Source organism: Megalobrama amblycephala, linkage group LG8, assembly GCF_018812025.1.
Source record: "Megalobrama amblycephala isolate DHTTF-2021 linkage group LG8, ASM1881202v1, whole genome shotgun sequence".
Classification (NCBI taxonomy): domain Eukaryota; kingdom Metazoa; phylum Chordata; class Actinopteri; order Cypriniformes; family Xenocyprididae; genus Megalobrama; species Megalobrama amblycephala.
In genome coordinates this window covers 33,622,291-33,643,941 of record NC_063051.1, presented here as the reverse complement: position 1 = coordinate 33,643,941, position 21,651 = coordinate 33,622,291, and the positions used below count along the sequence as shown (strand labels likewise).

The window sequence follows — 21,651 nt, the reverse complement described above, 5'->3', positions numbered from 1 at the left end:
TAAATTGCTGTAAAAAAAACACTGAATAACCATTGAGTGTGTGGTCATATTAGAGGATCCCACCCTGCTTATTCCATTACACACACTCCACAGACACACACACGCACATACATACACATACAAAGCTAGGTGCTCATGAGAATGGGTCATGCCTTATTTAGCATTTATATTGCAGTAGAATGTGATAGCCCTGCATAATTCTTCTGAGACTTCCTGTCTGAGCACTGGCACTATTATCCTACACTTTTGGCTTGGCAAATTCCCTGCTGCAAAGGATTTCATTCAGCAATAATAAAATAAATAAAATTCTTCTAAACCCAGTTCTTGCAGCATTTTTACATTCAGCTTTTGTACATGTTTTCATGTTGCAAATACTTTACCCACAACACTCCTCTCTTCAGAGTGCTCTTTTTGTTGTATTTGTAACATTTTACAAATTGTGGTTTCAACTCAATTCCTTTATAAGCTGTCCCTGAATATGTCAATTAATCTTTTAAAAACAAAGAAATTGAGAATGTGTTAAAAAAAAAAAAAAATAGTAAATACACTCATCGACCACTTTATTACACCTTGCTGGTACAGGGTGCTGGAAACATTCCTCAGAGATTTTGGTCTATATTGACATGATCGCATTATGCAGTTGCTGCAGATTTGTTGGCTGCACATCCATGATGTGAATCTTTTGTTCCACCACATCCCAAAGCTGCTCTATTAGATTGAGATCTGGAGATTGTGGAGGCCACTTGAGTATAGTGAACTCATTTACAAGAAACCAGTTTGAGATGATCTGAGCTTTGTGACATGGAGCGTTATCCTGCTTGAAGTAGCGATTAGAAGATGGGTATCATGTGGTCGTAAAGGGATGGATATGGTCAGCAACGCCTGTGGCGTTTAAATGATGCTCAATTGGTACTAAGGGGCCCATATTGTGCAAAGAAATATCCCCCACACCTTTACACCACCACCACCAGCCTAAATGGTTGATACAAGGCAGGATGGGATGCTGTTTGTATGCTTTCATGTTATTTATGCCAAATTCTGACCCTACCATCTGAATGTCGCAGCCAAAATTGAGTCTCAATTTTGGTGAGCCCGTGTGAATTGTAGTCTCAGTTTCCTGTTCTTAGCTGACAGGAGTGGCACCGGTATGTCTTCTGCTGCTGTAGCCCATCTGCTTCAAGGTTCGACATGTTGTGCATTCAGAGATGCTCTTCTGCAGACCTCTCTTGTACAAGTGGTTATTTGAGTTACTGTTGCCTTTCTATCAGCTAGAACCAGTCTGTCCATTCTCCTCTGACCTTTGGCATCAGCAAGACATTTTTGCCCACAGAACTGCCTCTTTTTTGGACTATTCTCTATAAACCCTAGAGATGGTTGTGCATGAAAATCCCTGTAGATCCCAACAGTTTTAGACCATCTGGCACCAACAACCATGCCACATTCAAAGTCCTTTAAGTCACCTTTCTTCTCCATTCTGATGCTCAGTTTGAGCTTCAGCAGATCGTCGTAAATGAACATAGTACAAACACATCAGCAGATTATACATGTAGTCTAAAAGTAAAAAACATGCAAAAAATGATGCTTCCAATACATTAAGCAAGACTTTTTTAGTGTAAAAAAAACCTCATTGGCTGCTTGTTATGAAAAGAGGTCCTTGAATCCTTAGTTTTATGAAAATCCTCTTTACCATCCGCTTGACTTGAGGCATTTATGGATTTTATTTATGAATTAATTATGAAACAAATGCATAGAATATTTACACAACAGCACTTACACAGAGAGAAATGTGTTCCCTGAAAAACAAGAAGTAGAAATTACACACTTTTATGGAGAAATTACACACTTTTACACACCATATGGAATAAAGAAACCTCTCAAAATCAGGCAAGTCTTCTCTTAAGAAGAATTATCAGTCTCGGTGTGGCTGGCTCGTGTCTTTCTTAATGCTTTGTCGCGGTTGCCTTTAAAACACCACAAAAAAATGCAGTAAATCTTAACTTCCATTAAAAAAATATAACAATCTAATGCTAAAACTACAAAGGTGACTAGCCATAAAACTTTTGTTTAACATACAATGTTATTTTCTCAACTAGGCTTCCGGCCAACGTTAACTACAACCTGAACAGAATTTTACATTAGTTAACTTAATGTTAATGTAATTTTAAATAATTTTAATTTCGTAATTCAATAAGCTAACAAAGTCGTTTACAAATGAAACGTTAGCACAGTTTACCATGGTGAAGTTTGTTATAGTGCTTTATACAGGTATCATTTAAAAGCAGCTTTATAGATAATGCATGTTTCTACATTACAATTTAGAGTAATCTGTTATCAGAGGTGACTGTGTCAAAATAATGTCCATGTGTCAGAAATGTACAGTTCTAAAATAATACAAATCATGACAGTTATTCATATATTTGAATGTACATAAACCACTACTCTGAGAAGCATCATATTTTGGTTTAGTAATGAAGTGTGACCAAACATTTTTTAGATGACTTTGAGGTTTGTGTTTGCGGGTTAAGAAATGGTTTTGGCTCATTACTGTATATTTTCAGATTAGGAAGTGTTTGGAAAAGAGTGACCCATGACTCGCTCTGTCTTTTATTCTTTGCACTATGCTCACTAATGAACATATGCTGTCATGTTGCCCTGCAGGCTGCTCTATATGATTAATGAGCTGTGTTTATTAACACACGGCTCCACCAATCAGCACGTAGCTCCGTGTACCAGTCATTTTAAAGACTGAACACAACCGTGTCGAAGGCTGTATAAATTCTGTTAGTATAGAAATCAGGTGATGAATGGCAAATAATGATCTGTTCACACATTCAAAATCCATTACAACATCTGGCTCAATTATTCCTTTTTTCCTAACTCAGTTCCTCTAGCAAACGTAATCATCTGGATTTACTTCTTAATAAAATTGGAATTATTCACACGTGTGTCTCTCTATCTTGTAACTTAATTCTGTGAAAATGAAATCTGTCGATACAGATCCTCTTTCTATTATGTGCAGATTAAAAGTTACAGTTTCACTTTGGCACAGACAGAATAGAGAGGAGGACACACACACACACACACACACACACACACAGAGGTATTTATAGCTCTTGTGCTTTTGGTAGGTATGATGTTTGGAGTCTCTGCTCAGGGGAACAGAGACACAGACTGCACTGCTGTACTGTTAACCCACAGCAATATAGCAAGAACAAACCCCATCAGCACTAGTCATTATTATTATCATTTTTATAGCCAAGAATGAACATGCTTTGTCAGATTGTGAATGCTTTTAGCACTCTTTGAAAGGAACAAGAATACAAGGGTCGGTTAGTGGAAACACTGGGGTGTTTTATCCCTATCAACACATATACTTTCTGGCAGACTATACACCTTGTCTCATCACCATGAGCAGAATTAGAGAAGCACTGAGCAGATGAGTGTTAGAGCTCTGTAAAGACATACAGATAGTCTTTCTGAACCCATGAGCTCCACATTCAGATAGGGATTTTGTTAACATGACATGCCTCATCTTTAGTCCTACAAGACAACATGCCACATTCATTTGTCTCAGCCTCAGACAGTATGTCCACGGACCATCATAGAGCTGGCTAAATTATGAGTTTGGGTGCACGTTGCCTTTTACACTGTAAAAAGTTGTACATTAAGTTGTAAAGCAGAGCTGTTTCTACCTGATCTAACCCTTGAGTTTAGTGTAACCTAATGTATTTTTTGCTGATTCAGTGATGTTAAATAATATAATTAATGTTACCCATTTTTGTGTTAAGATTTTTTTGAGTGTAGTCCCAAAAAAATCCTGTTTACATGTTGCCTAGTTGCTATAATGAACATTTCCAAGCATCTATCAATCATTGGATTTTGGTGAAGTTTGACAGATTCATGATATTTTAATTATTTAAAACAATAAAAATCTTTGGGTAATGCTTTAGTTTAGGGTTCAATTCTCACTATTAACAAGTTGCTTATTAGAATGCATATTGCTAGGATATTGGCTTGTTTATTAGTACTTATAAAGCAGATATTAATGCCTTATTGTGCATGACCATATTCTACATCCCATAATCCTACCCAATACCTAAACTTAACAACTACCTTACTAACTATTAATAAGCAGCAATTAGGAGTATATTGAGGCAAAAGTTGTAGTTAATAGTTAGTTAGTAGTGAGAATTGGACCAAAAAAACTAAAGTGTGACCAGTCTTTTTTTTCATGCAATGAAAATTCATCCTATCTATTTTGAATTAGATGGGTTGAATTAGTCTTTAAATTACACTGTAGATAATCACAACTGGAGAGAAATCAAAGCCTTCATTTTCTCAACCTGTTTTACACAAACAAACAAGCAAAACAGCTTACAAAGAGTTTACAAGGTTTGAACCCTGATCATTTTTGGAAAAAGTAGGCAGAAGCAGCTCATTTGGGGCTGTCTGACATGCTGACCATCCATTGTGTGAGTATGTTACACTATTTTCTTCTCTCCTGTAGCACAGTAATAACCAACCTTTCACACTCTCCTCAAAGGGCAATCAGTCACAGTGTTTGAACCTGTGTGTTTATGTGTGTGTGTGTTTGCATTGGATGGCTGCGCTGGGAAATTGAGGTTGCAGACAATGAATAATTCAGCCAGACAGTTTCTTCACCCAATACATTCAGGATATACTCATAAATGTAATGTATACCTATTGACATAAACGCAAACAAGCACATCGGCACGTGCATGCAAAGTAATGATGAACACCACTGAATGTATTGCTCAGGAAAGCGTCTGTTGGCAAAAATGTCACCGGTTCCATAAAGAAAAACAGAAAAGATAGACCTAATGAAATGAATGAATGCTCTTGTACTTACTGATTTGAAAACGCATGACAGGTGAATGTGAATGCTTGTGTGTCTTGGTGTGTGTGTGCTGGTGTGTAGGTGCGTATGGATTACTCTGTTTAAAGAAGTCTCCACATGCTCTGTAGGTTTAATTATTGATAGTGGAAATTTAATCTAATGAAATTTCCATCATCCTGAAACAAGAACTGAGCTTGATACATTCTATATGTTCATATACAGAAGAAAATTAACATACACAGACACACACTCTTTAAAATCATTTCATTAACCTGCATTCTATAGAAAACAGAATGATCTCCTTCAGATTAGAAAGCATGTGACCTTAAGAAAGGGCAAGGGAACGCTGTCTTTGGGAATAAATATGATCCATATGATCTGTCAGACATTATTTCTTAGAGTTCCTGCTTGGACTTCAGATGCTTTTTCATCAAACACATTTAGTAGTGCAAGTGTAATTTTGGACATAGATCTCCTTGGGGCACATGTTTAACATCTCAAGTAACAGCTGAAGTTAACACTAAGACAGTAAAACTGTAGTCTGCGTCTCCTTCCACTGGAGGGGACAACCAATGTGGAAAAGCAGCAAAATTATGATACTCTTCTCCTACACATTACACAGTTCAGCTCAGGACACTTACATTTCCCTCACTTATGTGTGGGAAATGAAGATTGCAATCCAAGTGGTACCTGAGCTGATTTACTTTGCTTTCATGCTGTGATGGTCACCTGATCGATGCAGCTGCTGCTGCTCAGAGAAACTTGTCAGAATTTGAAAGAGAGAGCAGTATGATCAAACTCATACAAATGCTGCTAAAATTGTACTACAATAAGAGTGCTGGTTCCACATGACAGTAATATTTCATCGAAGACAAAAGAATTTCCTTTGAGAAATGTTTGTGTTACAATACAACATTTATTCTCTGGCTACATTTATTGCTCACTACAGAAAGTTAAAATGTCCAACTTTCTTCTAAAACTTTTTTTAAAAAAGAAAAACATACAAACAAAAACACTTGAAGTTGGAAACTTGGAAACTGATAGAAATGTTCAGATCCAACTTTGCAGGTGTATGACATGATTCATTTTAGTACAAAAGTTTCTGATGAATCATGATTTGTTTGTGAAAATGTTCATACTCTGATATCACTCATAAATTTGTGCATATGCACGATTAGTAGGCCAAAATGAGACACAATGTGATTACATGATAAAACTGTTTAGCAACCATTTGCAGGTGCTGGTGCCCAAAAATGCACATTTTGTGGTAACATCTAAATATACTTATTCAAGTCAAAAATCAATACTTTCAAATCCATACATGAGGCTCAGATCAGGTAGAAAGATCTCCTTGAGGTAAAACACAGTAAAAAAAGAATCTTGATAATGCAAGCATTTACCATTTTGACTTGATTTAACCCATAATTTCAAACTAATTTCTCAGGTTAATGACATTTTTGACTTAAATAAAATCAGTTAATTTAAATGTTACCACACGAAGCAGACTTTTAGGTTAACTGAGACTTTTTTTTTTTTACAGTGGGGATGCTGTAAAATATCAATCATCAATAAATCCAGCATCCAGAACTTCAGGTCTGCTCTTTATGTAGCAATTTACAATAGCACATCTAAACTCTTTAATAGTTTAAAATAATTAATGCTCAGAGCTTGGTGTGCCCTGTTAACCTCTCTCGGTGTATCTTGCTAGTTTGACTGTGGTTTCTCCTCCTTTACGCACTCAAGATAAGCATTAGATCACATTTCCTTAAAGACGTCATTGAGTCAACAGATTCATTCTTTATTTATGGAGGTCATGGTAATGGAGCGATTTTAAAATACCTCTGTAAATCCACATTGCACAAACGTGTGCAAGTTTGTTCATGTGTGTATATACACAACCATACATTCACATCATCATACTCATTCTCAAACCGTGAGACTGATTTTAGTGTTGTACTACACATAATTGACCTGTTGTTCTTGCTACATAATGCAAAGACCTTTTCATTAAGTAATTAAAAGAGCCATTTTTGTACATGCATCAAAGGGAAATTGGTTTAAATAATATAATTATAATAATATAACATGTACTAAAATATATATATATAATTTATTTAAAAATATATATAATTATATAAGATTTGCTGAATGCTTTTCATCTGCCCATATTGGACTACTTAATTCATTTAAACAGCACCGCAGCAGCATGAAATTGAAAGCATGAAAAAGCGTTTAAAGCACTTATTCAGTTCCATAGGGCTAATCTTTTAAGCTTCTCTTGTGCTTTCAGTCTACACACACACGCAAACAAGAATTCCCTCGATGGTTTCCTGAATTGCCTCTCACCTAGGTTAATACCGAACATAACCAACCAGGACTGTTTGAGATTAAAACTGGCAGGTTGTTGCACTCTGCAAACATTCATGCTGTAAAACGGATATCTATGCTCAGTCGTGCAATAAATTCTATTCCACACAGAGCTAAGCCAGTATCTAAAGAATCCAAATGGCATTGTAAACTCTGTAAATTAACACTCCAGACTAGTTTATTTAACATTTACTTTGTTTTAGAGTATACTAGATTGCACTTTTATGGTAAAAATTCATATCTTTTAGCATAATGTAGCTGCAATTTTAGTCTTTATTATTTTATATTTGTACTTTTTTTCTGTCATTAGATTTTATTATATCAAGATGCTCCTTTCATCAGACTTTTCAGTTTTCTGAAGGGTAAGATTCAAGATGTGGAGGTAGAAAATCTGCGAAACATTTGTCCATCTCCTGTCATATCTGAAAGGTTCTGACATGGTAAAGTATAAAAGCTAACTACTGGAGCACAAAATGCTTTTCTTGCAGATTTTTTCTCATGGCCTAAAGTGATCATATTGCCTCTCTCTCCCTCTCTCAGGATGTATTGCATTATGTGGTAATATTGACAGTGATGTAGTAGAGGGTCATAGTCTGCTTACTCTGGGCATACCTGCCTCTCGTATTCCATTCGTCAACTGCAGAACGAGAGGGAGAGATTACATTAAATTCATTACTACACTTTATCAGTATCATTCATTTTCAAACCTCCAGTCCTGGATACTAATTATTCAATACCGTGTTCTAGCTGTGCAAAAATACTACTATTATTTGGAACACCTCTTCAACTAAATGCTGTGTACTGTGTTACTGCACAGTACCCATAGAGAACACACTCTGTTATAGATTTGATCTAACAGAAGGATGGCAGTTCATGAAATTGAAGATAGAATTTGAATATGAATTTGGAATAATAAACGTCATTTTCAATTGACTGAGCAGAGATTTTTTGTCAACATGTTGTAGGCTGAAGAATTGGCACAAAGGCAAACAACAGTAAAACCAACAAACCGTTGAAAGCACTATCCCTCAAATCCCGATTTTCATTCAAGTTAAATGAAATATGTCTACCCTGAGTAAGGTTTATAGTGTAGAAGTGTTAACATAATTTAAGATTTTTTTTTTTCCAAAGCTGTGCCACTCAACAAAGCCTAAACGCATTATACTGCAACTCTGATGTTTTGGATTACATTTCGATTGATTTTATATCAGTTTTCACATTCTGTTTTCTCTGAATCTGGGCATAGTTGAGCCAAACCATCGGTTTCCTGTTTCACAGCAGGGACATTTCAAAAATTTCTATGCCTTCTATGCCACCCTACAATATGATGATTTCCTTGTGGAACCCCCTAAAATATAAAGGCAGCAATATTTTTCATTTGTAAACACCCATTTATGCTGTGAAAATGAATGTGTAAATGTGTAAAATATTATCTGGAAATTGTTTACTATCTTTTAAATTAGCACTGTATTTTTAAAATGACATTTAAAACACCATTAAAGTACAGTTAGGCATTTAAACCTGAAGAGAAACATAAACCTATTGCTATCATTACAAGAAAATTATTTCTGTCAAACTTGCATGCTTCTTTTGAAAACCTTATGTAGACCCTCCAGCATCCCCTTGGGGGTCAATCATAATTAATTTTTTAGTAAATGTATACATTATACTGTCAAAAAAACTCTCAGAGATGATATATAACCATGATATGTGACCCTGGACAACAAAACCAGTCATAAGTCGCACAGGTATATTTGTAGCAATAGCCAACCATTGTAGGGGTCAAAATTATCGATTTTTCTTTTATGCCAAAAATCATTAGGATATTAAGTAAAGATCATGTTCCGTGAATATATTTTGTAAATTTCCTAGCATAAATATATCAGAAATTTATTTTTGTGAGTGGATATGCATTGCTAAGGACTTTAAAGGCGATTTTCTCAGTATTTAGATTTTTTTGCACCCTCAGATTCCAGATTTCCAAATAGTTGTATCTCTGCCAAATATTGTCTTATCCCAACAAATATTTGTATTTAATTTATTCAGCTTTCAGATGATGCATAAATCTCAATTTTAAAAAATTGACCATTATGACTGGTTTTGTGGACCCGGGTCACATATATATAACCAAACATATAACCATGTGCTCTGATCTGTGCTCTATAAGCACTGGTTGCTGTCGTTAGTTCCAGGTGTGTGAGTGTTTGTGCGTTATAGATATTCTGCAGGTGGTGATTACAGAAGGTCTGTAGTGTGTATGTGTGTATGCATGCACAACTGCTAATAATATCACAGATTGACAGAGAAACTCTAGGAACACCAGATGAAAGCTCACTCTCACATATTTATAGATCACATTCCCAAATAAACACACAAACGAACATTACTTATTTCTTCTGCTCCTCTCTGTAACCGATATGTGATCATTCAAGCAGTTTCATTGTGAATTGAGCTAATTCTAGAATTGAGTTGATCCTGCTCCTGCAGGCCAAAATAATCGAACAGGGAATTCATGTCATGGAAAACTCCATACTGCTCTCTGATTGTTCTTGAGATGATTCTCAAAAAACTAACACGAGTAGCCGTCAAAGCAGATAACCTCATTGCACTGAAAGGGCAATCACACTGACAGCAATTTGCAGCGTCCATGAGCGACAGTGACTGTTGGTGATGTGACACAGTTGAGCTGAGATCAACTTTCCATGTTCAGTGTGAAGGGTATAATCTAAACTTTTCCACTCAAAATGTATTAGTGAATGAAGGGAGGTGCTTACTAAGGAGGTCAGATCAATTTATATTATAAATTTATATTATATTATATGTAATAATGTTTAGTCAGTATAAGAGCTGTGTTCCTTTCTATTCATCTTATGTGAGATTTGCGATCTATACAACCCTTTTACCCAAAATTTGGACAACTTCACTGTAAAATTCAGTACATTAAGAATACTCAAAACATTTGAGAAAGCTTATAATCTCAAAACATTTAAGTAAGATAACTAATTTTTTTAAGTTAGAAATTAAAATTTTTGTGACAAGCGGGGTGGGGCTGAGAGCTGTGGAAGCGGAGCAAGGCCAGTGTGGTGCACAGGTGCATTAAAAAATCACATCACCGGCATCCCTTCACTCCCACAGTTCTCAGCCTTGCCCCACAATCATAATGTTAATTACACAATTCATTTACATAAATATCATATTCCGATCTTGGTTAATGGTGGGGTAAGTAGATTTTGAAAAACGCTGTTGGACATTGTTGATATTTGAAATCTACCCAAACAAATCCACCCTCCAACGCTAACCACCCTGCTCCGAGTCGGTCTCTAACCCCGGCCCGTCCGCTTCTGGCCTGCATAAGACCCACTGTCTGGCCACTTTTACACATGCAATGCGAAAGTGGATATCTGTTTATCTGAGCTGACGCACAACAAAATGCTTCACGAAAAATAAAGCACAGATGATGAGCGAACGACAAGGAAGCACCAAAAATAAATGTACAGTACCCTAGAGTAAATACAAACAAGAGTTTGTTTTTAGTTGCCAACAGCACAGCAGCTCAGCAGACAATCAATGACACTCAAACTCAGTGTTATTCACATGTATTCACACTCTCTCTGTGGGTCCTAAAGATCTTGCCCAGTCATAACCCTTCATTCCAGTGATATTCTTTTGAGCTCTTTTGTATTGTTTCTCATCTCTCTTTCTGCAGTTTTTTTTTCTTTTCAAATCTCCCTCCTACTCATTCTGTCTCCTTGACCGTTATAGCTATGCCCCCTAATGCTGATTGGTTACACATTTGTTGTTGGTGTCGGCCCGACTAATTTCCGAACAGTGTTTTTCCAAATCTACTTACCCCACCCTTAAATATTAGATAGCAAATAATACATGCTATGATAACTATCAAAGAGACTTTCATTATACTTGTGTGTGTATATAATCAAACAACACACAGTATATGTGGTCTTAAAAGTTTTGCAGCCCATCCTCAACCTAACCACAGGGTCTACTCTTCACCACAATGGTAACCCTACGAAACATAACAGAACCCCCTGTAAATATCACAACATTAAACACTAACTTATGTCTCCCTATGTTAATCTTGTGCAAAAACACACAAAATAATACTTAATTTCAACATTTATTTTCCTTACACAAGTATGCTGGGATTTAGAAATCTGCAGCAACTCAATCATATTAAGTTCAGCTTACCACAATCAAATTTTGAGTTCACACAACTTTTTTCTATTAAGTGCAATAAACTTTAATTATTATTTAAATGAAACTAACTCATTTCATTTAATCAATTTCACTGTTCAGTTTTACAGTGTGTTTAAAAGCCATAGTTCTTTACTAGCAATAACATTAAACCATGATCATGATATATTATAATATAATATATTATACTAGTAAGTTCCGACCCCCAGGTTGAAAAACACTGTGATAGATTGATATAATAATTCAGTGTTCAATAATATTGTATCTCTAAAGAACATATATGCTTTTATTGTTTAAAAAAAAAAACATGAACTGCCAAGAACTGTGTGGAGTTTAATCATCAAGAGGGAATCTTTTTGCAGAAACAGTGATATTGTGTGCAATCTTGTCTTCTCAAACACCAAATAAAGTTAATTGCTTGTATGAATGCACTGGAAAAACTGAATGATGATTAAAAAAATTATAATGGTTATGACAATGATGAGGATAATTGTGTCTTGAGATGGCGGACTATGGCTAATTAGTACATCTGATAACCCTCGTGCCCCAGTAATGATCAACTCATCAATCCACAGGTTTCTATCAAATGTGATAACGAATCAGAGCCACTGCTCCATTGTGCTTTTCTCAAGAGTTGTCTTGCCCTTTAGTTACCATGGCGACCCCCATCTTTGCCTGTCAGGAATGAATCCTGAACCTGTCAAACTGAATGAGCATCAACATCTGCACACGAAACTGCATGTTTGTTTATGTAGTAAAGTAGCAAATGTAACCTGCTCTCCACAACCACTATCTGCCTCTGTTTATTTATCAGTGTCTATCTTATGCTAATTAAGCAAATTAAAATGAAGTAATCACAATTAACCGGAATTAATCAGAGGTTAGTGGTCATTTAAATAATACAAAGATGCTCATTGAACTTAATGGTTGGATTTGATTTGCTATCAAAACCAAAAGATGATAATGAAGAAAAAATAATGTTTTTGTCACTTTACATCCACAGGATCAGACTTCCTGTGTGCGACACACATCATTCCAGTGAAGAACGAAGAGGGTGTTGTCATGATGTTCATCTTGAGCTTTGATTACGTGCTAAAGGAGGGTAGCATGGATTCACTAGACCGACTCAACCACACCTCCCCATCCAAACAGGAACAAAGTAAGATTGCTTCTTTTCTCATTCACTATCTGTAATGCATTTTTTTTTTTAAATTTCCATCATTGCAGTATATTGACAACATCTGTCTTAATTGCTTACTTCCTGTCTCTTCCATTTAAACAAATGGCGTGTGGTTGCTGAGTAGGAATGGATGGAGAGGTGTGCAGGAAGAAATATGGAGAAGGCAGAGGAAGAGAGAAAGGTTTTTATTTGCTCCAGTTGCTCTGGCTCACCAGCACACACTGTCAAAACCAAACCCAGTCAGCTAGAAAGGAAATGAAGCGGGGGGAAATTATTTATGTAACACAGTGTTACAATTATTTGGATCCCTGAGGCCAGGTGCTGAACGGTGCTTCATTTATAGGACAACTGTGCACACTAAACCACCCAATGCAAACAGTATGAGTGCACATGCTATAATTATGACAAGTGTTCTTAAAGACCTGGAAGCAATAAAACCGCTGCGCTGCATTTTCTGCAAAATATGCTACTGCATCAGTTTACACACATTTGCGCACACGCACACACAAACACAAACCCTGTCTGATGTCCTCCTCTAACTCTGTATTGGAAAGTCACATCTGAACTATGAAATCCAATTAATATCCAATGCTAGGGGTGTAACGATACGCTCAGGTCACGATACGATACGTATCTCGATACGGAGTTCACGATACGATACGTATCACGATATTTTGAACAAAATGAAACTGAAATTCAAACAAGATTTATTAAAAAAACATGAACAAATTTCAATAATTTTCCTTGTTGTACATACAAGATCACATTTCAATAAAATAAATAAATATAAAATTTTAATAAAAACCTTCTGTATTCAAATTAACAGTTGAATAGGGCTGTCTGTCACTGAAAAAAAAATGTTAAATTTAACATGAACTTAGAATTATGAATAGGGGCCGTTCACATATCGCGTCTAAAAACGCGTGGAAGGCGCGGCCGCACCGCTTCTCCTTCTTTCCAAAGCGCTTGCGCTCCCGTGGCGTCGGTCGTTGCTATGCAACCATGAACTGAGCTCTCTAAGAGGATCAGGATGTTTCTGCAAAGGATAAATGATTTCTAGCCCTTGCATTAGTTTTACTACGAGATATATTGATGGAGATAAGATATAAAAACCACCATGTACAGCTATGATCAGCTATGATCAGCTGTTCGGTTGAGCTTTTGATGTTTTGTTACGGAAAGGCCATAGCTGATCGGTTGATTCTTGTCACACGACCTGCGGTGCGCTTGCGGCATTCTGAGAAGTTGAGAATTGCACGCGCGTCGCGACCGCGTTGATCCCTTTATGAGCGCGCCTGCCGCGCGGCTACATTTGAAAATAATAACTGACTTGCACGCGGAAAAGACGCAATATGTGAACGGCCCCACAGAACTTCTTAAAGCAAAGCATCGCAAGCGTCTTTTGCTTTTCTGTGAGCACAGCTGTTCCTGTGCACTGCGGTGAAAGAAAGCCACGACGTTTCTCACGCGACCATGCAAGAGACTGACATGAGAAACGTTTAAACCTGCTTGCAAGATTCAATGTGTGCCCGAAACACTTACTGAACTAGAGAGCTGATTGAGACACACCATTTACGATAAATCGTTACACCCCTAATACTTATAGTAATTTAAAAATGTGGTAGCATTGGATCTGGACAGGAAGGATAACTCTGGGAGTTGGAAGGGGTGTGTCGCGATTCTGCCTTCTCACATCGCGATACAGGTTCGTGGACCTGCGTATCGCGATTTCGGTTTCATATCGCATATCGTTACAGCCCTATCCAATGCTAATACTGTCTCTGTGGTATCATAGCAACTGGGAATGTTTTGAAAAGGACATCTGCGTGTGTTCATATGTGAGCAAGTTAGAGAGACTGTTTAGTCAGGGCTGTTATAAACCGATGATTTGCTATGGCAGTGTAGTCAGTATTATGCTGAGACACAGAACATGATGCTTTAAAAAGCTGTGGCGAAAAATTCCAGCTGGGATGAATATAGATTTCCTAGATCCCGCTTCCTCTGAGAACAAGGTTGACGGCTAAGTTTAGAAGATGTGCATTGAACCAGCAAAGCAGAGACAAACTAGCTAGTAAAATATACAAGCTTTTCTATCCTGATTGTGTCAATAATTTATTAGGCTTTACTCTGATCAAAAATTGAAGGATGTCCCAGTCAAAAAAGCCTCTTTTGTGGGGTGCATTAGGTTGTTTTGATGAAAGAGTGATATAAATAGCCCAGTTTAGAGACTTTTAATTAATGCTGGCGTGGCACTGAAACCCCAGGGAAGAGACAGACAGAGAGAAACGGAGAAAGAGAGAAATCACGCTGCAGAGATAAAAGAAAATAAAGATTCTTGATAATAATAATAAAAAAAGATAACTGATGTACAAGATCGAGGTTTTATAACTTCTTTTAGCATTTGAATGAAATGAAATGTGTAATAACAGTGCCCCTATTATACTATTTTAAAGGTTCCTAATATTGTTTTGCAGGTCTCCTATAAAAGGTTTACATGCAAAAACACTTTAATTTTCTCATAATACACATTGCAGCATTAACTCTTTTCTCACAGTGTCTGAAACGGTTCAATAAAGGATTCGGTCTTTCTAAACCCCTTCTTTCCATTAGCCTACTCTGATTGGTCAGATGGCTCAGTGATTGTGATTGGTCTTCTGCTTACAGCATGTGTCGGAAACAAAACGCTCATTACCATAACTGAATACCAGCTCCGTAGGCTTCCTCAGCACTTATAGTTATATGAACAGTAATTAAGGCATCAGTTTTACAATATCAATTCGAGCTTGAATCCTCATCTCTACATGCCGATAACACGACCCAAACTTTCCAGGCCTCAGCTACAGTGTTTGAGGGCGGGTCAAAGTAGACGTTGTTCATGGGCAGCCAGTGAAGACCATAGGCTGGCATTATGCAAATTTATTACATAGGGTTGTGCCGATGGACAATAGAATTGTGTATCAACGATCGTCAGAGAAATTGCCGATGGTTGATGCTTTTGACGATATCAATTCATTTTCCTTCCCTAATTTCATAACAACATCACCACATAACCAACGCCGATGCATGTATGAGGATTGAGGACTTAATGAAATCCCACATCAAAATTGAATTGCAAGGTGATCTATTCACAAATTGTCAAGAGTGTTTGTTATAAAAGAGATTCATCATTCTTATACAGTTGTTTTTTAAGCCAAGACAAAAAAGGGCATTGCTGTTCGTCAGCATTTTGTTTTGTTCCCATAGGCCTAATAAAGCACAATAATTAGTCATTGATGAAAATCATAAGCAGCTTCAAGCTTAAAAAAAAATCTAATTTTTACACTATCATTAATATTAAGCCAATAAATTAAATTGATATACTGTTATCAGCACTGAGGTATTCAGCTTTCCTTGTGTCTGAGAGAATTAATGCACCATTAATGCAGTGTCAGATGCCAAAAGCTCGGTCAGTTTTTGCTTTCACATTCGGTGAATAATTGACTGTGGTTTGAGACTCCTTCACCGGCATAAATCTCTTGCAAAATTTGCAAATTGCATGTGTGGATCCACAGTCTTGCCTTTGAAATATTTCTGTGCGACGTGACATTTTTCCTTATCACTAACTCCATCTTTGCTCGCAAAATGATAGAAAACGATTCTCTGGAGCATATCACCCAATCTATGTAGGCTTGTGCAGGAAGTAAGACTAGAATTACTGACCACTTCAGGTTCAGAAACGGTTATTTCTTTTGTGCGACTATACCTCCATTTATTGTGCACTTTGATGTTTCAAACTTTGCAGATCTTTTACATTCACAAACAGCTGTGTTGCTTGCATTCCACATGTAAGGTAATATCCGAAAAAGCATAATAGGGGCACTATACGTTTTTTTCTGATGTCAGACAGATGAATACATTTAAACAGTACATATTCATACTATTCGGTAATGAAAGAGTAGAATACATGCAATTATTCCTAACAGCAGAAGAACTAATGTTAAGAATGAGAATGATAAAGATAAGAATATGCACATCCTGGAATACCCATGTCAGAAATATGTTAGAAATATTTTTATCAAGATCCTTGATCATTTCATGATTGTAAGAATTTATATTGTCTTAATAAATGATGCAGGCATTGCAAGGAGGCTGTTAATGAAGTATGAAGCAGTAAAAACTATATTGCAGCCAAAAGCAAATCTACAACTGGCAAATTAGTGCACCATAGCATAAATGTCATGTCACATATCAAAAAGTAATTTACACAGGTGTCTAAACAGTGGTGGCAAAAAATTAGCCTGTTTAATACTAAGGGTTAGAGAGAGGATGTAAAATAGCCATGACCAGTGCTCAAAGTGGGCCGTACCTATTCTATATTTTAATCTTTAGTGTACCTTCACTTTTTCTTGCATACCGGCACATTTCACATGTTGCCGGTACTTCGGCACTCAGAGTAAAAGCGTCAGTGCAAGCAAGCAGGACCGTCGATAACGGGGCAAAAGGTGGTGACAAACAACAATTTAAATCAAGTTCCTCGTCCACACTGAAACATCTGAAAATGAAGAAATGAAGAAAATGCAGAAATCATCTTACAGCACATGCAAAAATGCTCACTGAGATGATACCGAGAGACCAGACATAATACGGTTCTAACGTTATTTTTCTGGCACGATCATTTTATTACCAAAATACCTCACCACTTACTGCACTCAATCATTGTTCCATGTATGGTCTAAAATGAAATTGCCCTCATGTTTTGCCACAAGACTGCAATTAGTAAATTTTCTTTCATCTTTGCAGGAATATAATATTAAGATTGTACAAAGTAACATTTGTCTTTAGCAGCTCTTTGAAAGTGAATAGCACATACAGTAGCTGGCACATACTGGTATAAACATATCTGGTACAATATGTTTCACATAACTAAACATGCATTTTCATTTTTAAATACCTCCATTTTCACAGTCCACACTACAACGTGAAAACGGCAATTTCAAATGTATCTACTGAGAGTGTCTTCAAAAAGCCATTTTTTGCAGGACAGAAACACAATCTCAGTGTAAACGAAGGACAAAAGTATAGAGAAAAAGATGCATTTTCAGATGTATCCAGATTAGTGTAGACGTAGCCTCAGACTGTAGAAAACTGCTGACACTCCTTGAAATGTCATGTCGACAACACGAATACAACAGAAACAGATATCATGAGCTTTCCTAGGACACCAGTAAAGTTTTTGTTGGGCATCAAGCTTTCAAGAAGCTCTCTTATACCCAGTGTTGTGGTATTGCCAATAATATATTTGATTAAGCTGGTCTCACTGGTTCATAAATAATTTAGCTGTATTTTCTCTGTTGTTTGTATAAAGCTCAGGTAATGAAATCCATGTAGAGTCCTTGGGCTGTCTTACCCTCCAGAGGAGAACGAGAGAGAGAACTCAAATTTAATCCATGTTTCATCTCGTCTTTTCTCTGAATTTCATTGATGCTGATGCCCCAGTTTTCCCTCCAACAGACATTTCTGCTTGTTTAATGTTCAGGCAGTTCTTGTTAAAGATTCACGGGGTGGGTAGGACCACGTGGCTGCAGAGGTTTTTTTGCATAGACCCCATCACAGTAACCTTGTTTGACAACTGCTGTCATGCTGCGATTTGCACTATACAACTAAAGTATCGTTAGTTCTTCTGGTGTTAGAAATAATCATATGTATTCTACTTTCTTTTTATTCCTTCACTGTGTCTATGTAAATAATGCAATGACCCTCATTGCCACCTCTCACCTGATGGCTGAGACCTTGAAACGGCTCTAGTTCACCCAAAAATGAAAATTCTGTCATCATTTACTCACCCTCATGAAGAAAGAATTTTGATCATCTTTGAAACACAAATGAAGATGTTTTAATGAAATCTAAGAAATTTCATTTGCTACTGCCAATACATACACAACATGCTGCTGTTGTACAAAATAGCACCCAACAGAGCAAGTAACAACGAATACTGAACAATACAAGCAAAATGTAAGTCATAGAAAATCCCTCATCATGCAGGAGACAAAGGAGTTGATTCAGCCCCCCCACTCCCCCAGCAGATATACCAGAAAAACAGGGCCTAATATTAACACTCGGCAAGCGCCATATGTGAGTAAAAATGAGTAAAACTATACTAAAACTAAACTAGTATATGAAACGGTGTCAATCGCCAGTTGACTGGTAACATTTTTATGAATTCTAACTATGCAATGTTGTGAGAACAAGAACCAGAACAAACATGAACGATGCTCGGAGCAGTCATGAAAGTTCAAGCCTTGCCACTTTAAATATTTAAGCGCAGAAGACACAAATTCATTACTCACTGTGTGGACAGTTTTATGTGCGCACAAATCCAAAGTGCACTTCCAGAAAGCCGCATCTTAGACAGTGCTTGAATGGACATATTCATACAAACCCGATTCCAAAAAAGTTGGGACACTGTACAAATTGTGAATAAAAACAGAATGCAATGATGTGGAAGTTTCAAATTTCAATATTTTATTCAGAATACAACATAGATGACATATCAAATGTTTAAACTGAGAAAATGTATCATTTTAAGGGAAAAATAAGTTGATTTTAAATTTCATGGCATCAACACATCTCAAAAAAGTTGGGACAAGGCCATGTTTACCACTGTGTGGCATCCCCTCTTCTTTTTATAACAGTCTGCAAACGTCTGGGGACTGAGGAGACAAGTTGCTCAAGTTTAGGAATAGGAATGTTGTTTTCCTTGTTGTTTGCATTCTTGTCTAACGGAGGCTTCTAGTTGCTCAACTGTCTTAGGTCTTCTTTGTCGCATCTTCCTCTTTATGATGCGCCAAATGTTTTCTATGGGTGAAAGATCTGGACTGCAGGCTGGCCATTTCAGTACCCGGATCCTTCTTCTGTGCAGCCATGATGTTGTAATTGATGCAGTATGTGGTCTGGCTTTGTCATGCTGGAAAATGCAAGGTCTTCCCTGAAAGAGACGATGTCTGGATGGGAGCATATGTTGTTTTAGAACTTGGATATACCTTTCAGCATTGATGGTGCCTTTCCAGATGTGTAAGCTGCCCATGCCACACGCACTCATGCAACCCCATACCATCAGAGATGCAGGCTTCTGAGATGCATGTTTTCTGGAAGTATTCCTGAGCCCATGTTGTGATTTCCATTACAGTAGCATTCCTGTATGTGATGCAGTGCCGTCTGGGCCCGAAGATCACGGGCATCCAGTATGGTTTTCCGGCCTTGACTCTTACGCACAGAGATTGTTCCAGATTTTCTGAATCTTTGGATGATATTATGCACTGTAGATGATGATAACTTCAAACTCTTTGTAATTTTTCTCTGAGAAACTCCTTTCTGATATTGTTCCACTACTTTTCACCTCAGCATTGGGGGAATTGGTGATCCTCTGCCTATCTTGACTTCTGAGAGACACTGCCACTCTGAGAGGCTCTTTTTATACCCAATCATGTTGCCACTTGACCTAATAAGTTGCAAATTGGTCCTTCAGCTGTTTCTTATATGTACATTTAACTTTTCCAGCCTCTTATTGCTACCTGTCCCAACTTTTTTGGAATGTGTAGCTCTCATGAAATCCAAAATGAGCCAATATTTGGCATGACATTTCAACATGTCTCACTTTCAACATTTGATATGTCATCTATATTCTATTGTGAATAAAATATAAGTTTATGAGATTTGTAAATTATTGCATTCCTTTTTTATTCACAATTTGTACAGTGTCCCAACTTTTTTGGAATCTGGTTTGTACAAAATTATGTAAAAAAATTCATGTATCAGTGATGGTGCATTCAAGTCCTCCTGGGAAGTTCGTATTTACTAGGTGGGAAGTCGTGTTTACAACAGCAGGTGCGTTCCAGTCACTTTCGTCGGAGTAAGATGGCGATGTGCTTTCTCTCACAAAAATACAGCACTTCTACTTATAGAAAATGAAGAACAAATAATGTGCATCAGGTGTGTTTAGCTTTTTTATGTTTTTAATTGATTTATAAAGCCACTGTAAACTTTATTGTTACATATTATATTGTTATATTATAATGCTACTATATTTTGTGCTTGTAATTAGCTTACTTCATTGTAAATAGAAAAGCCTGACAATGTCACTGCTGAATACCTGTAATATTGTGGTATTCCTCCATGTTTCTTTTGAACGCACCATGAGTATCCTAGTAAATACAGTCAGTTATGGCTTGAGTAAATGTAAACAGTCGAGAAAGACAACGCATGTGTACAGTATCAGTGTATTGGATCTGTGCATGAGGTCTTAAAGTGACAGCAGCCTAATATTTCTGCTGCTGTCTGTGTTTAATGTTCATCAAATAAAAAAAGGACAGCGAAAACACTCATTGCTCTTGACTGAATAACTTTTGAAACTTTAATAAGAATTAATCGAAGCGAAGACTATCCAGTGTTATTTTACATTTGATTACTCTATTCAATGTCTGTACCTGAAAACTACTGTTATTTGTCTTTAACAATGTTTTTGTAACGAAGGCTGGACTCGGGTAGGGATCCAAATGCAAAGCTTTATTAATAGTGAGCGTAGTCATACAGGCTGGGTCGAACAGGGGCAAACAGGAACAGCGAGGGACAGGCAGAATCGTAGTCAGGAACAAGCAGAGGGTCAGGGCTGGCGGATATCAATCACAGAACAGTATACAAAGCAATGGTCAGGACAGGCGGCACAGGATCATAAACGAAAGACAAGAGGTACGGTGACAGACAATCAGACAGGGTATAATCGCTCGGAATTGCATCACAGGGAAAACAAGACTTCGCGGTGAGGTGGTGTGTGTGAAAGTCCTTTATAGTCCTGGTAATGCGTGGCAGCTGGGTGTGATGATTAGTGTAGTGATTGGTGGATTGAGTGCAGGTGAATGGCAGAGAGGATTATGGGTAATGTAGTCCGGGAACTGACAGGATTGTAACAGGAACAGATGGTGATCCTGACAGTTTTAAATTTATTTGAGTTAAATTAGTAGTTTAAGCTGTGGTATCGAAGTTGGAATGGACAATTGTG

At 37.1% G+C, this 21,651-nt stretch overlaps 1 protein-coding gene across 14 annotated transcripts in view; it reads left to right on the top strand.

The window, feature by feature from the left end:
* The window catches only part of kcnh7 (potassium channel, voltage gated eag related subfamily H, member 7), a 60,096-nt gene that overhangs the window by 6,590 nt on the left and 31,855 nt on the right, over nucleotides 1-21,651 (top strand). For 10 of the 14 annotated variants that reach the window (XM_048200750.1, XM_048200746.1, XM_048200739.1 and 7 more), the window contains exons 3-4: nucleotides 12,441-12,596; nucleotides 12,742-12,798. In XM_048200750.1, the coding sequence (XP_048056707.1) occupies nucleotides 12,441-12,596; nucleotides 12,742-12,798 (213 nt within the window). The remainder of the gene's footprint in view (nucleotides 1-12,440; nucleotides 12,597-12,741; nucleotides 12,799-21,651) is intronic. The other 4 variants (XM_048200744.1, XM_048200747.1, XM_048200745.1 and 1 more) reach the window with 1 other exon arrangement.